General features: G+C 35.6%; 2 protein-coding genes across 2 annotated transcripts; one reads left to right on the top strand and one right to left on the bottom strand.

The window, feature by feature from the left end:
* Positions 1 to 2,188: 2,188 nt before the first annotated feature.
* Positions 2,189 to 2,716, bottom strand: LOC135671140 (uncharacterized). Its single transcript, XM_065179092.1, has one exon. It carries the CDS (start codon positions 2,714 to 2,716, stop codon positions 2,189 to 2,191), a length of 528 nt encoding a protein of 175 aa, XP_065035164.1.
* A 5,089-nt stretch (positions 2,717 to 7,805) lies between these two features.
* LOC103999748 (uncharacterized) lies at positions 7,806 to 12,286 on the top strand. The gene is made up of 6 exons (XM_009421584.3): positions 7,806 to 7,987; positions 9,636 to 9,732; positions 9,872 to 10,053; positions 10,166 to 10,363; positions 11,504 to 11,563; positions 11,868 to 12,286. The coding sequence occupies exons 2-6, from the start codon at positions 9,642 to 9,644 to the stop codon at positions 12,009 to 12,011; spliced, it is 675 nt and encodes a 224-aa protein (XP_009419859.2). The 5' UTR covers positions 7,806 to 7,987; positions 9,636 to 9,641; the 3' UTR covers positions 12,012 to 12,286.
* The last annotated feature ends 4,258 nt before the right edge of the window (positions 12,287 to 16,544 follow it).

Below are 16,544 nucleotides of genomic sequence, written 5' to 3' on the forward strand. Positions count from 1 at the left end.
GACAAAATGGAAGGTGTGCTGCACAACAATACAGATTATAGTCACAGCATCAACAAACATCTTGGATGCTTGCATGGTGTCCATAGAAAGATCATGCTTTGGCTTCTTCCCCCTCTTAGTTCCATCAAAAGATGCTGCCTCTCGGCTATGAAGAAGTCAGGTTAATTTGAGGCTGTGTTAATTACCTTCCACTTCTCCAGTGTAAACCACTACCACAACATGATGTGCTCAAGCCATCCCACAAAAGCTTTATGATTTGTCTTGTAGCTTAGCTTCACCTGAAGCCAATGCAAAAGGAGCCTTGAGAATTCAAATGAAGGATCTCAAGTGAGGTACATATGGGACAGATCTAAAAGCATCTGTATGCCTGCCTTTCTATTCTACAGGATTACATTGTTTGCAGATACTGGGCCATAAAATCCACATCATGCATTGAATGATGACTTCTCCCTGGCTTATAATCTGCTCCTTGTGAACCATCATGCAATGGAGTTGCTGTTTGGAGGCAATGAATGATGAGGACCATTAGCTACATTACTTGCTGATGCATGTTTCTTGGAGCTTTTCTATCTAATCAAATCTAAATTTACTGAGGACATGTTAGAATTGCTATCTTTTGATCCCATGAATTGGAATGTTGCAGACCTTTCACTGGTTTATGTTGGAGAATGCTTCTCTCACTTCTTAGATCTGAAGGAAACCTACCTTGGTGGTCCTCCTTATGATGTTGAGTGGGATCTTCTATTGCGCACTTCATTCCAACATGTGATCTGCATCCTTCATACTTTAAAATGCATGCAGAAAATTGAGAGATTTCTGTCATTATATTCCATACTGGAGAAAAAACCAATCAATTTTTGTTGATCTATAATTTGATGAAAACTTCTCTAGAAAGTTGGATTTGATTTCTCTCCTTTGAAACCTATAAAATATCCATCATTACTACTTTATCATGTGCATCAGAAACATTTTTATTGATAATTTATTTTGTTTAAGCTTCAAAATGTTTCTATTCACCCCTTGTAATTTTTTCAGTTCTTACACAGGATGAATTTTAAGAGTTCTTTCATTTGTCCAACACATGACATAAAAATATCAACAATTTCTTTTAGCAATCAATGCACACTCTAAATTTCAAGAAGTATCCATTCAAGCCAATAAAGCTTTCTTGATTACCAATCAATGATGATGAATTCTTTTTCATAGAGGCTAATCAGGCTTGCTTTGTTGCATTGGTTAGCAATTCCATGGCAAATGAGTGTGAATTAAATGGCAGAGCAGCACCTTTCCAACCACTCATTTAGTGGATGAAGCCATTTAAGCTGCCTCCCACTCATGGACTTCACTCAATGTGGTAGGCTTAAGGCACTGTTGTTTTGTTTTTGTTTTATTTTACTTTTCTGCAAATAAAATTCTCCACAATTTCATTCTTTATTTTCCTACACTCCTCATCTCATATGCTACAAACCTACTCCCTAAGTTTCAGTGGTAGCTGAGGAGAAGACAGCAAAAGATTGGTTGGTAGGTGCAAGTAAAAAAATCTGATACCTGTGAAGATGAGCTCATTAAATTTCCCTGTACTTAATTTCAACAAGAGAGAGAGAGAGAGAGAGAGAGAGAGAGAGAGAGAGAGATTCCTGAACATTTACCATAGAATTAAATATTGGGGTGGAAGCTGCATCCAACCTTTCCTCTCTTGATGTTTCTGGGATCAGTTATGAGTGTCTCCCTCTTTGTCCCTGTTCTTTCCTTCTTTTTGTTGACCCCTTGTCCTTTCTGTTCCTAATTCTTCCAATATACTTCTTCACTTACCTTGAAATCTTCTTGTATCTTAAAAACACTTTCCTGCACTGTTTTTTCTCCAAAAGAAATAATGTAAAACTTCACAGAAATGCATCAAGCAATTTGCTTTGGCCACCAACAATTTGATACAACCAGCACAATCTTATGATGACAGTAATTGTGGTGAGAGAGCAGACCTCACCATGAATTGGTATTTTTGTCATCACAGCTTACATGTAACAAGAAAATGATACAGAATAGAAGGTGGTGGTGACGAAGACACAAGCTATCAGTCCCACATTATTACAGCAACTTGGACAAACACTTCACCTCCTTCCTCTTGCTTTGGGCAGCAGATGAGACTTGCTTCGTTAGCGAAGACCACAAGGTGTTCGATGTCAGACCATTAAGCAGCGGTACGTCGGCCGCAACCATGTCCGACGACCGACAAGAGCGCCTTCTTCACCGGCGCGGCCCTGCGTCGCATCCCAAAGCACAAGGTTGACTCAGGCGGCCCGTCCTCGGGCTCCTCGCGATAGCCGACGGCCGAGAAGTACGACAGCGGGCTCAAGGAAGAGGAAGACGAGGGGAGGGACGAGGAAGGCGAGATGTGGACCTTCCTTAGGCTGAGCTTGGGGAGCATGGCGCGGATGAAGCTGGACTTGCAGGACTTCATGGAGCTCTTGCTCCTGGGGGTGTAGAAGTAGGAGGGGGGAGGGGTGAGGGGAGGGAGCGCAGCGGTGGAGCTGACGTGCTTGGGGGTTCCAGGCTGAGACTCCCACTGGAATGGCACAGCCCCGGACGCCATTCCATAGTAGACTCTAAAGGAAGGGTTGGCCACTGACCTCTCCTTAAAGAGGAGCCTGCAGCAGAGTTTGTCATCCTGCTTGCTTTGGTTTGAGCCTGTGTGGAGATCTGAGCTAATGGGGATCATCTTTGGCTGTGCTGAGGAAGAAAGAAGAAGAAGAAGAAGAAGAAGAAGAAGAAGAAGAAGGGAGGACAGTGATGAGCTAAAAATTGAAATCCGTACGTACCTCACACAAATGAATGCTTTGCTGGTTTGAAGGATGTATTAAACAACACAGTGAGGTCTGGTTATAAATATAGACTTTGCACATGTAGAGAGGATTGCTTGGCTTCTGACATTTTTATTAGAAGCTTTTGTTTTTTTTTACCATGAATTACACAAGTCATGGAAATAATCTTTCTATTTGCTGAGAATGTCCAAATTCATAATCTTACAAAGAAGTTTATTCTTCTACAATAGCCTCACTCATGGCTATCACACAATTATTCTTGTAATAAAGCATGGAGGCACTGTAAACTTGGATAATTCCTTGAAGTTACAATGAGTTTTGGCAAGTTTTTCTAGCATTGTTAGCCTCTCTTCCAATCATAATTTTCTCTTAGGAGTTGAAATTTGAGAAAACTTTACAGTATTAATAACAAGGCTGTATTGTATATATTGACTCTATTCTAGTGAGAATATGATAATCTAAAATATAACTCATGGAGTGGATCAAGCCACTATAAGTGCCTCATTAGGATGACACCAACAAGTAGGTCAACAAGAGACTGATATCAAGACATGGATGGTCACTGAATCATATGCATTCAAGTTGGAACCATGTGATCATGGTCTCTCTCTCTCTCTCTCTCAACACTAAAAAAATACTCCATGTCAGGGCCCATTTAATCTATACTACAAGTAGAACATAGTCATAATGGAAGGAATATGTTAAGAGCTTCTTGGAGCTAGAGATGGACTTATTTTTACTACCCAATCCCAAGACTCCCATGTCATATTCAATCCTACAGTTGATAGCAAGCCAAAGAAACAGATTTGAGCACTGTAGGTCAATTAAGAATGAAATGACAAGTCTGTCTTTTTTATTTGAGTAGTACATAATGGAGAGTCAAGGACATCTTATCTTTGTTTCTATTAGCTTTTCAAACACTTGAGCATGGAAGGAAAGTGATGCAATTGTGCTGCAACTGGAATATTCCTCTCTGTTTCATGATCAAATTGCATCATTGTTGGGCTGCTCCAAAGGCTAAGAAGGGAGAAAGGGATGGATTAACTTGCAAGTAATCTCATAGCAAAGTGGATCATAAAGAAACTTATTTTAGGGGATTGAATAGTATCAAAAGAAATATATGGATGAGTATTAGCATTATGATAATATCTTTTATGATTTATAATTAACATTCGAGTCATGAAATTCATTTCTTTTGTCTCGAAGGTAATATATCTTTATCGCGCATTTGGTTGTCAAGAATGATCTTACCATTAATCGTGGAACGTGATAATTCATAACATCTCTCTCTAAAAATAAAATGTTACATTTTTAGAGGAATCATTAGGCTCTGTTTGTGATTATTTACATTATGTAATTTCATTGTTTTCAGAAGTAACAATACGAAAATGTAAAATTTATGAAAGCTGCCATTTTGCGTCTCAAGAAACAGAAAAAATTGGAAACCAAATTAGCTCCCTGAAAACAAGATTTAAACTCTGTTTGTGATTACTTGCACTGTGTGATTTCATAGTTTTCAGAAGAAAGAGTACAAAAAATAAAAAATTTTGGGGTCTAAGATTTTATATCTCAAGAAACAAAATTTCATGGAAAAAATAAGCACCTCGAATACAAGATTTAACTTCTGTTTGCATTTACATTCTATAATTTTATTGTTTTAAGATGTAGGCATACAAATATTAGAAATTCTGAAGGCTAAGAGTTTGCATATCAAGAAACAGAAATTTTCAGAAACAGAAGTAGCAACTTGAAAACAAAACTTAGGCTCTGCTTGTGAGTATTAACATTCTGTGTATTCATTATTCTCAGAAGTAGGAAGACAAAAGCTATGGAATGAATTGGTAAAATATGCATGGTTTCCTTGAACTGTGCTATTGTTTCAAAGATTTCCAAAGCTAAAATTTTGCTTCTGAAAGCGGAAGAAAGGTTCAGAAACAAAACATACACAATGAGAACAAGATCCATGATATAAATTTGTAGAAAATGAGACTCCAAATTCTTTTCCCTACTTGATAATATATGGCCTATCAAACTCATCTTCTGCATTTGGTCGCTTGGTCAATATATCAATGGATGACTGCCAAACTCTTTAGTATAAGATCTTGGATGACTTGTATGATGACTGAATCACAAAGTTGAACATGTTGCCACTCTGACAAATGAAAGAGAATCAGATCCCTGATAATAACTCATCATCATGTTTTTCCTCTTTGACAAATGAAAGTTGAACATGTTGCCTGAAGCTTTCCCTCAAAGAAACTGTCTGAAGAGCTTAGTATTATTATTTTACTCTCTGAAGTCTTCTCCATTAAGAAGTCTTCAGCATTGAATGAAGGAAGATATTGTTGATTGGGCTTGGGTTGAAAACTATAGCTCTCATTTGGAGCAGGCTTCATGTCTTATTGTCAGTAGAAGTGTCTTGTGCATGACATAATTGACTACCAAGGTGTATGATTCAAGTGTAAGAAAGTATTAGGATTGCTCTACAAACAATGATGTCATCTGTCATCTATCTTGCAAATCAAACATACACAGAACTTGGCTTTGGTGTCATCAAACATTATTTGCTAAATTTTTGTGGAATTTATGGCTTAATTGATCCTAAAATATAATAGGTTGACCTAAACTTTTATGGGCTGCCTTTGTAGGGTCTTATTAAACTGCCAAAAGGTGATGTGGTTTTTGGGTTAAATGGCTCAAGAAAGAAGATAATGATAAATATCAAGGAAATGATGAGAAAGGAGAGAAAAGTTGAGAGGAGGGTGAGAAATGGCAGTGGGAAAGAGAAAAAGAAGAAGAAAGAGGGTTCTAAATAGTTGAGATAATGCTTAGTAGAGGATAATCTCCATATAATGGTAGGATTGCTTCTTTCTAATGTTGGTGATCTGATTTAAAATCACAAAAATAGATAATATATTTTTAGAGATAAGATGGTATATATTGATCTTTCCAAAATTTCATCAAACCATCCATTTTTTTCATTTTAGAAAAAAAAAAATTTATTATTATTATTATTATTTATTTAAGTGTGACTAAAAGTTACAATTATTATGCACCAAAGAAGTTGTCATTAATATAGCAAACAATCTCAAAACATTAGTCACTATTTAAAAATAATAATATTTAGCAGACAAAAATAAACTAATGTAATTTATAGAAATATATTGCAATTTTTTTGACAATTCTTAAATTTATCTAAACTAGCTTTTACTTGGAGTCTTAAGCTTTTGAAAGTAATAATGAGGAGAATGGAAAATGGAGGAGTATATGGAGTATGAATTTTATATAGTTTATCTTCTATTGCATGCCTAGAAACTTTAATCAAGTTTAAATTTCTTTAGGGACATAAAAAAGATGAGTTTGGAAATACAATGCATGCAAATTTTAAAAGTATTACATATATATATATATATATATATATATATATATATATATATATATCTCCTAAATCTAAATTTGGAAATGAAGTGAAAAAAAGGATAATTAGCTATTTTCCATATTTTGTTATTACTATAGAGGTTAATATAATACACACATGCACGCACACATATACATATATGTAAAAATAATAATTTTAATTATGATTTTTATGTGTAATTATCAAGACCTTTAAAGATTAAATACAATGTATGTTTTATATATGTGCTAAATATAAAATTTGAAATCAACTGTAAACAATATGACAATTTGGCCTTCTAGGTTTTTGTTAGCCATTTTCCTTTTTGTGTTATTAAGCTAACTAATGTGACATTATAGAGGCTAATATAACATACATAAGATGTTAATTATTTTAATATATATAATATTTTTAAGAAAATTAATACCAATTGAGGTTTCAACATTGTAACCATCCAGATCTTTAATAATTACAATGTAACTATGACTAATGTATTGTGATATATTTAAAATTAGAAATAAAGTGAAAAAAATATGGCAATTTTTCCTTCTATGTTTATGTTAGTCATTTTTCTCCTATTGTTATTAAGCTACCTAATATGATTTTATAGAGGCTCTTATAACATATATATTTTTTGGATTAGTGCATTGTTGTACACCATTTAACGTCATGAAAATATATTTTAATATTAAAAAAATATATTTTTAAGAAAATATCTAAAAATATATAATATTTTTTACAAATTTAATTTCTATCGAACTTTCAATGTTGTAATTATCTAGACCTTTAAAAATTAAAGACAATGTACATATGCCTTATATATGTGTGCTAAATTTAAATTAGAAATCGAGTTATATATATATATATATATATATATATATATATATATATATCATTTTTCTCCTTTTATTATTAGGCTAACTAATCTGACTTTATAGGGGCTAATATATATTATAAACATTTTTTTGAAAATATATTTATTATTTTTTAAAGAAAATTATTGTTAATTGAAGTTTTTTAGTTGATTTAAAGATTAAATACAATGTGTGCAAGATTTATTAGTAGGATAATATTACTGTGCTAAATTTAAATTTAGAAATCAAATGAAAATAAAAAAAGAACAGCCAATTGTCTTCTTTTGACTAACTAATGTGAGCACAGCACCCCCAACACGTAGGAGACATATAATGAACTGTTTTTGTGGGATCCAATTATTGTCCAGTCACAAAGCAGGTAAGAAATGCGGGTACCCAAATAACGCACGGATAAAAGATAGTTGTTTATGTTGGTCAATATTTGTTTTTCTTTTGTTACCGCGCTAACTAACGAGTAAATGGCAACCCAACAAATTGGAGGCAAACCCTTCTCGTGGGGCCACCAGTCTCTCCAATCATGGGGCAGGTGAACAATGTTGGTAAACATCGATAGATAGGAAGTCTTTTCGGCAACATAATTAAGCGTGTACGCCATCTGACTAATGAGTATATGACAACCCAAAAAATTGGACGCAATCCCTCTGGTGGGGCCATCGGGGTTTCCAATAATAGGACAGGTAGATAATGTTGGTAATGAAAGATGCATAGGAAGCCTTTTCGGAAATATAATTAGTTACGGCATCTCGGCCTCATCTCTTGTGAGCCGTCACGCTTGCTTTTTCCAACGACCCCAAAACCAACCATTAGAAGAAGCAGCAAAGGATTCGACTCATCGTCGTCTTCTCTTCCGCCGGCATCTGATCCGAGTAGTGGAAAGAGACAAGCCGATACCCCAGGTACTATCTCTTGTATAGATCCGTCGTTCTCAATACCTCCTCGATCCATGCATATGGAAGTCGAGTTGTGTCGACAGGTTTGTGAGCAGGGTACTGCCCCTTCATAGAGATATTGAAGGTCTACGATCTCCCCCTCTTAGTTTGAGTTAATTGAACTTGGAATTGAGATCGACATGGGATTAGCTGCTTAGGATATCAAATTGATCGTTTCTATTCGATAGTTGGGATGGAAGAGTCCTCCCGGTTGATGTTTTCTCATGATGAGTATGATTGTATATCTTATTATTTGGGTAGCTTGATTCAGGGGAAAAAGGATCTATTAGCAAGAAAGCGAAGATGTTGTTCTGCTTGCTTAACTTTATAAATCATCTAGTAGTAGAAAATTCGTCCTGATAATATTTTCTGGTTTGTTCTATAAACTGCGAAGTTTCATGTGCCTTTTATGCTTGTGATGACAGCGCTACCAATAATTTTATTGAACTTTTTCTTAATGGAAGTGATAAGTCTATACTTTTTCTGTTAATGTCTTCTTGGAGATTTATTTGAAACCAAGTGATCCTTATAAAATGAAAAATTTAAGATATTTGAAAGTTTAATAGAGGTCATTTGCATTGATTAAATAAAGAAAACTGTTATCTAGTCGTGTAGGGTTTTTATTCTCTGCAACTTGTCAAAACACTGTTTATATAACATGGGAAGGATGTCCAACGATTGCAATGTTGAAATTCATTGATTCTTTAGGACATATGGAATAGTATGTGCTCTGTATGTGATGATCTATGAATTTATACCGTACTTCGAACCAGTCCCCTATTGCAGTTGATGTCTTTAATTCTGTTACATTATTATATAATTTTATTTATTTCTGTGGATTTCCATTCAAAAATATGATCTGGAAAATAAAACATGTCTGACTGGGCTGTTTTATGGATCATTTTCATATGTTGCACATAAGGGCTTTGACCCTATAGAAATGGAAGTCTAAAAGTAACTGAAGGGTCCATCACTTATATTAGTGAGTAAACAAGAATCATGTTTGGCTAGATATCAGAGAATAGAAACTGACACTACTCTCATATGACATGACCTCATACTAAAGAGTGTAGAGGAGATGGAAATTTTGAGATTAACAATAACATAGTCCAGTTTGTCTTACTCTAACAATGAGCTTCACCATCTTAATCAGAATATCTGCATCAGTCGCATATCTTTGATAGTTGACTTGAAAATGATATTATGAGTTTATCAACCCTTCATGCTAGGTTAAGATATATATTCTCTCTCTTTTTTTTTCTGGGGATTGCTTCACTGAACTTTAAAGTAATAGTACTAAATTTTATTTCCCTCAAGCTAGTTAAATTTTGATGATGATGTGGCCTTTTTCTGTTTCTTGTTTTAGTGGCTCTTAATGTATCTATTTAGTCTAGATTATTGGCAATTTATAGTGATTTATGTGTTCTTTTAATTTTTCTTATACGTGGGCTTTTTCTTGTCACATAATTTATTAAAAACTCAAAGGGTACTGAATATTTGTCAGTGACCTGATATGGATGATTTTGATATATGCCCATGATGGTAGGCATACAGATATATTTTGCTGAGTTGTTGAATCGCAACAAATAAACCTTTTATTTTGCTTATGTAACAGGGAATTATGGATTCAAGATTAAGTTTTTTACTTCTTATGCTGGTAGTCAGTTTTATCTCAGCAAATGCCAGAAGTTCGGCTACCATGGATGTCTTTGGTAAGTTGTTGATTTGGTTTGTTTTAGATAAATAGTTGATATGCCAATTCCATCCATTTTGAAACTATATTTCACATTTCCATCATATGAATCAGGAATATTCTTGTATGGTTGATTGAAATCGTTCTTTTTCTTCCAGCTGTGCATGTGGATAATGAGGTACAAAGTGAGAGTAATATTGGCAGGAATGAAAAGTTATGTACTCTTTGTGAAGAATATGCATCCCAGGTTATAAACTATCTTGGTGAAAATGAAACTCAAACTCTGATTATCAGTAGACTTCACGAAACATGTTCCCAGCTGCATTCTTTGAAACGACAGGTATGCTAACTTCTCCGGTAGAAACCATACACATATGATTGTAAAGTTTAGTATAAATATGATGACTATGTTTGCCTTGTTGTTTTCTGAAACGATTTCTTTTTTCTGGCAGTGTCTTTCATTGGTAGATTACTATGTCCCAATTCTTTTCGTGGAGCTTTCAACAATAAGTCCAGAGCAATTATGTGAAAAGGTGAATCTCTGTGGGGAGGCTGTACTGGTGAATCTGCCAAAGAATGATGATGCTTGCTCCCTTTGCCATAATATTGTCGCAGAGATTCTTACCAAACTGACAGATCCTGACAGACAGGTATTGATAAATCCTTTGCGCTACCAGATCCCTGATTGCTGTAGAAACATACCTGACCACATTTCCCCACCCCAAGAACCATAGCTGTTCTCTTCATAGTTAAGATATGTCTTTCGTTGTTATATGCTATCTTAATCACAGAAAAAGACTTGCTGTCATCTCTTTTAAGTTCAAACCATGGATTTTTAAATCAGTATTATCTGTGCATCATTGCCCCACTGGATGTGCAGTATTAATATATCATGAAATCTTGTAAAGACTAGTGAATTGTGCATCATGCCTGTATTGATTGGATATCCATAGTTATCATCCAAGGTGCCGTACGATGCCATAATTGATGGATTTAAAGAAGTTTTTGGTTTGCTGTCAATCAGCCTTCCAACTGGTTTTTGTTATTTCCCAAGATCATTTGAAGGACTTGAAATTTAACCCAGCTATCTTTTATTAAATTTTTTGCCTGATGTAATATTTGAGCTTATCTGAAGAGGGATATCATTGTTCCTCTAAAGAATGAGAAACATGTTGAAGAAGAGTGAAAAAGAAAATAATGGTTTTGGGATTAAAATATATATTTATAGGTGCTAATTACTCACCAAAAATCTAGTCAGAGATCTCTTTGTGTTCCAAAAACTTTAGATAACAAACCCTCTCCCTTCTTCAATGAAGCCTTTGTAGAAGACACAATTTCTTCAGTTAAAATTTGTGAGAAGACATTCTATCAACTAAAATTTTGAGATAAAATCACAACAACAAGTGAACGTATTATTTTATACCTTCATCATGATAAAACAGTTTTTTTTCCATTTACAATGGTAATCAGTGATCTTATGGTATTTACAAAACTTTGTTATGGTGCTTCTAGGCTATGTTTTGCATAGAACTAGCTATTAGTATACTTTTAGTCATTTTGATAAAATATTTATTTTATTGGCTTTCTTGTAAATCATTGGGTGCTTCTTGCATATTACATCACACATTTCAACTTAATTTATGCTTTTCTATGATATATATTTCGTTGAACATCCTACTGGGAAGCTTAGTCTTTGACAGTTCGACTGCACCAGAGTTTTGGAGTTTGCTAAATGCTGACTTATTCTCTACTAAATGCTGACTACAATCATGTCTCTGGAAAATTTTCAGCTTGAAGTGATTGAGATACTTCTGAAAGGATGCAATAAAATGGGGAATTATGCCAAAAAGGTGAGTTTTCCAATATTCATCTGTTTTGTAGTTGTAATATCATATGGCATTTTGCTTCTCAAATTCAAACTAGTGTACTACAAAATTCCATCGGAGTTGACATGTCTTTGCTCTTTTTTGCTTTTGTGATGATTGATTTCGTCTTGTGAACTTTCCAACACTTGAGTGATGGTGTTTTCCGTTCATTTGGTTCTAGGTGGAATTTTCTATTGGTTTCAACTAAATTCAGTGAAATATTTCACCATAGTTTGCCTATTGATTATCAACATGACTGAAATGACTTTGGCTTTTCTTTTTTTCTCAGTGCAAGAAAATGGTCCTCGAATATGGCCCCCTAATCCTGATCAATGCTGAGAATTTCCTCCAGAAAAATGACGTCTGCGCTGCTATCCATGCATGCCAGGACAGTAAAGTAGATCTCACTGGATCCGTGCTTGCTGATGCTTGAGCTGTGAAAGTAAAGAAGCTGGAGGGAATCCCCATGGTCAGAAGTTATTATGCAATGAACTGGATCTTCCAAGTATTATAGATGGAAAAAGATCAACTCACGCTTGTGATTATTACATTAGCTTATCGTAAATCACCTTACCGATAGCCCATCATATTAGATTCCATAATATGTATAATTTCTCACGTTTTCTGCTGGGCAACATGTCCACCTATTTCTCCGTCTGTTGTGATTAAATGATCCATATTTCCAGATACAACCAGTCTTCTTCCCTATGTTGGTGTCCTTGTCCTCATGTACTGGTTATTAAGGCAAAGGATTTAGCTTGTTCCTCGGCATCAGCCTCTTTTCTTTCGTAGCAGATTGGGTTGCTTTCCCTGGTTAGTTATTTAAGCAGACACACACCAGGTTTTGCTGCGATTCTTGATTGGTTGCTTAACAGCATGTTTGTTCTTTGACAACATGAATATGAACTGTGCTCTCACAAGTTCTTTTTTACTGAACAAAAATTTAAATTGTTCATGGATTAGTTTAAATAACATTGTACAACATTCTTTGTGTTTTCAACTTTAATAAAGACAGTATAAGAGATTTCAATGTTCCATATATTATATAGAGAAAAATATCCATATAGTCAATGAGGACCACGAGTCACTAATCCAAAATCCACTCGTTGTCTTGAAGCTACAATCTAAAATACAATCATTCTTTTCTTTTTATTCAAACTACAAGCATTCTTCTTTAGTTGAAAGAAGTCTTTTTTTTATTATTAAAAAAAAGGAATTATGTGAATACTAGGTGAAAGAAGTCTATTTGGTAGGTAGATGAAGCAATCTAGTGGCAGTAGGTCAGTGAATACTTGACCTAATCATCATATAGAGCTCTAAACATCATTTTTTTCTATTTTGGTATTATTGTGGAGAAGCTATCATTAGATTTTTCTTTTTTCCCCCTTAATAGGCTCTCATAATATCAAGACAATGTCAAATTGAGGAAAACCTCCATCAAATATCAAAACCAGTCAAGTTCACTACTGTAGAGAACATATAGAGGATGAAAAGGGCAGCTTGCTGCAGATTGCACTCATGAGGCCCCATAGATTGTATGGCAGTACAATGTTCCTTCAACACAATGAGTCTGTAATAAATTTCTACACATAGTTTTATGTCAGAGTAGAATCACAGAGACACTTAAATGTGTCAATCCTATATATTTAGTTAATCATAAACCCCAAAAATAAAGACACTGCAGTCAATTATTTCCCAGCAGAAATGTGCCATGGCATTCAGATTTCTACATCAAAAGGTTGCAATCTTAGCAACCAGTCTCCTTGCCATGCCCACAACATCATGTCTTTAATTGCATGTCTGCTCTCCTGTTTTATGCCCAAATAGTATCATAGCCAAGTTTTTTTATGTCCAAAATTTATCCAAATTAAGCATAGAAAAAACCCTCAATTAATTCAAATTTGTGCATGTTAGATTGAGTCATTGGATGCATACAATAATAATAGTAGTAGTAGTAGCAGCAGCAGCAGCAGCATAAATCCAATTAATCTAGTACAGAAAAAGCATTATTTGCCATTATGTTGCAAATATTCGACAATAAGATTCATGAAATCACGAAAAAAAAGAGCTATCCCAACTATTAAAAAGTTTCAATCTTCATTTAGGTTCGCACCATATATTTAGGTGAAGCCTAAATCTTTTATCCATCAATTAGTTTCCTTATGAGAGGATTATCAACAACATAACTTCAGCTTTTCCGAACTGTGGTTATTTGAAGATCCGCCGACCAAACAATAGCACCTGGAGACTCATGCAATTTATTCGTCTTCTGTAGAATACTCCAAAGCATGATGCAGGTTAAGTGCTTGCCGAAAGTGAAGAAGACATCACAGATCTGGCAATCAATCAACCATAATGTGTTCTCCGTGATCTAAGAGAGAGAGAGAGAGAGAGAGGTCGACGCCATGGCAGGGACGGCGTTGACGGAGTCTTACAAGTATGGCGTCGACGGAGTCTTACAAGTATGGCGTCAACGTCGTTGACTGGACGTCGCTCTTGAGTTTGGAGTCACGAGGTTGACGAACCCTCCTCGATTGCATGCCACGGCCGGCCGACATAATCCCAATCAACGGTGACAAGGAACTAGGAAGACACGTTTTCACTTCAAACTCCATTTGCCGCCTTGTCATCATGCAGCCCGAGACACGCCTTTAAGGATAAGTAAACATCACTGTAATCCTGATTGGAGAATGCCATGGCAAAGCTTAAGAATTCGGCTACCTTTTGTTCACGGCCATGACTTTGTCTGAGCTGAGTGGTGATGTGCAGCAACACCACACCGCTTTCAAACACTGTTAGTGTGAACGTGTGAGCTCCACTCACAAACGCATCAAAGCACCGAAATGTTTCGAGTAGTAATTGCATCATCATCATATCATTTCCTTTAAATCCGATCTCCCAACACTCTTTCTCTCCTCATTGGATCAAACTTCTCTCACCTCCGGCAATGGCGTGTCTGAAGAACGTTCTCGCCACCACCTTCGTCTTGCTTCTTCTGCTGGCCTTCCATCAGTCCACCGCAAGGCCTATGCCGCTCCACGAGAGGAAGATTAATGCTTCCCCATGCGGCATGGCGACGATGGCCACGAGAACGAGGCAGAAGGGCGTGGAGAGGTATGGGAAGATCTTCTTGACGGTGCTCAGGAGAATACCGCCGCCGTCCGGTCCGAGTGATGGAATCAATGAGAACAGGAATTAGAAGGAAGAAGAACATATACAAGCTATACACTTTCTCTTCTGCTGTCTTTTCTACGTAGATCCGTGCATACATGTATACGTACCTACATGCATACTTTCAAGAACAGAAAGAATATTGGCCTCTGAATTCTTTTCTTTTTCTTTCTGATACTGTATTTTGATTGTTGTTGTTGTTGTTGTTATTATTTCATGGTTATTAAGTATACTTTCGTGTTGCTGATTTGCCATTTGTATATGTTTTTGTTTATATACTTTATATGCATGTAATTATGGTAGCTGATGACAGCAACCGAAAGGTGTTGGGAAAAAGAGGCACAGAATCAAGCAGTGGGGTAAGATAAGTTGTAAGACTCTCATGTCATGAACAGATGAGAAAGACAAACTTCTTCCATTGGGTCAACGTGTTTTGGAAGCACAACATATTCAACTTTGATAGCTAGTTTTTCTTTTATCAATCTAATTAGAAACTCTTTCTCTCTCTCTTTCTCTTTATATATATATATTTATATTGGAACGTTTGAATCTCATATCCATTGAATTATAACTAACATGTCAATAATAAAATAAATAATATATATTATTTTTATTTTATGATATAATTTTTAATGATTACACTATGTAAATATGATATAATATTTTTAACACTTAAGATTAAAGTACATGTTTTTTAAAATATATATTTTTTTAATATTTTATGAAATATTGATTAAACATGTATAAACATTAATATTTATGTTAAGTTATCTTAAAATTTAAAATAAAATAAAAATATTTATGTTCAAAAATTAATATTTGAGATTGATAATGTTTTAAGGTTTTATATGTTATGTTTTAAAATATTTATAGATATGTAAAATTTATAGGACTAAAGGGAGGAAAGGAAGAAGGGGGCTGCGGCTACTGAGAAGAAGGGAAAGAAAGAAAAGAAGGGGAGGGAGGAGAGAAGAGAAAGAAGTGGACTATAGCTGTGGGAAAGAAGGAAAAGAGGAGAAGGGGGAAAACAGAGGAGGCTGCAATTGCGGCTATGGGGAAGAAGGGAAGGGAAGGGAGAAGGAGAAAGGAAGAAAAGAGAAGGAGGAAAGAGTGAAAGAGAAGGGAGAATGCAGAGGAGGAAAGGAAAAGGTGCTGTGGCTGTGGCTGTGGGGGAGAAGTAGAGGAAGAAGAAAGAAGAGTAGAGGAGAATAGAGAAAGAAGGAAAAAGGGAAAGAAAAGAGGAAGAAGGAGAAGAAGAAGAAGAAGAAGAAGTGAAGAGAAAAAGAAGTAGAAAGAAAAGGAGCAAACGGAGGAAAGAAAAATATCTCAAGGAAGGAAGAAAGGGTTGAAAGAAAAGAAAGTAAAAAGAGAAAAATGTTTACGTTCTCTTCTCCCTCCCCGCCACCCTCTCTTCTTTTTTTCCTTTTCCTCCCTTCCTCCCCACCCCCTCTTCTTTTTTTCCGTTCTCCTCCCTTCGCTTCTCCCACACAGCTGCAGCCGCAGCCCTAGCCTCCTCTTCCTTCCCTCATCTACTTTCTTCCTTCTCTTCTCTTTCTCTCTCTTTTCCTCTCATTCTTCCCCTATAGCCCTCTCATTCTGCAGGCTTATCTAAGTGTATTTTCCTGATTAACATAGGAGATTTAGTGAGGTGAGATCACATGGTCATAATTATGTTGGTGAGGATCCAGTTCGGGATGGTTGTATAGGCGGATTGAAATCTTCCTGGTTGAAAGATTTCTCCCTAGGGGTTAGATCGTCCGAGTGTCTTCGGGCGACCAATGATTCTACATGACAA

The sequence above is a fragment of the Musa acuminata genome, unplaced genomic scaffold (genome assembly GCF_036884655.1).
Source record: "Musa acuminata AAA Group cultivar baxijiao unplaced genomic scaffold, Cavendish_Baxijiao_AAA HiC_scaffold_1138, whole genome shotgun sequence".
Taxonomy (NCBI): Eukaryota; Viridiplantae; Streptophyta; class Magnoliopsida; order Zingiberales; family Musaceae; genus Musa; species Musa acuminata.

Coding starts and splice junctions, on each gene's coding strand:
- LOC103999748 (XM_009421584.3), top strand. CDS start 9,642: ATGGATTCAAGATTAAGTTTTTTACTTCTTATGCTGGTAGTCAGTTTT. Junction 10,364..11,503: donor TGACAGATCCTGACAGACAG/GTATTGATAAAT, acceptor GAAAATTTTCAG/CTTGAAGTGATTGAGATACT. Junction 11,564..11,867: donor TGGGGAATTATGCCAAAAAG/GTGAGTTTTCCA, acceptor TTTTTTTCTCAG/TGCAAGAAAATGGTCCTCGA.
- LOC135671140 (XM_065179092.1), bottom strand. CDS start 2,716: ATGATCCCCATTAGCTCAGATCTCCACACAGGCTCAAACCAAAGCAAG.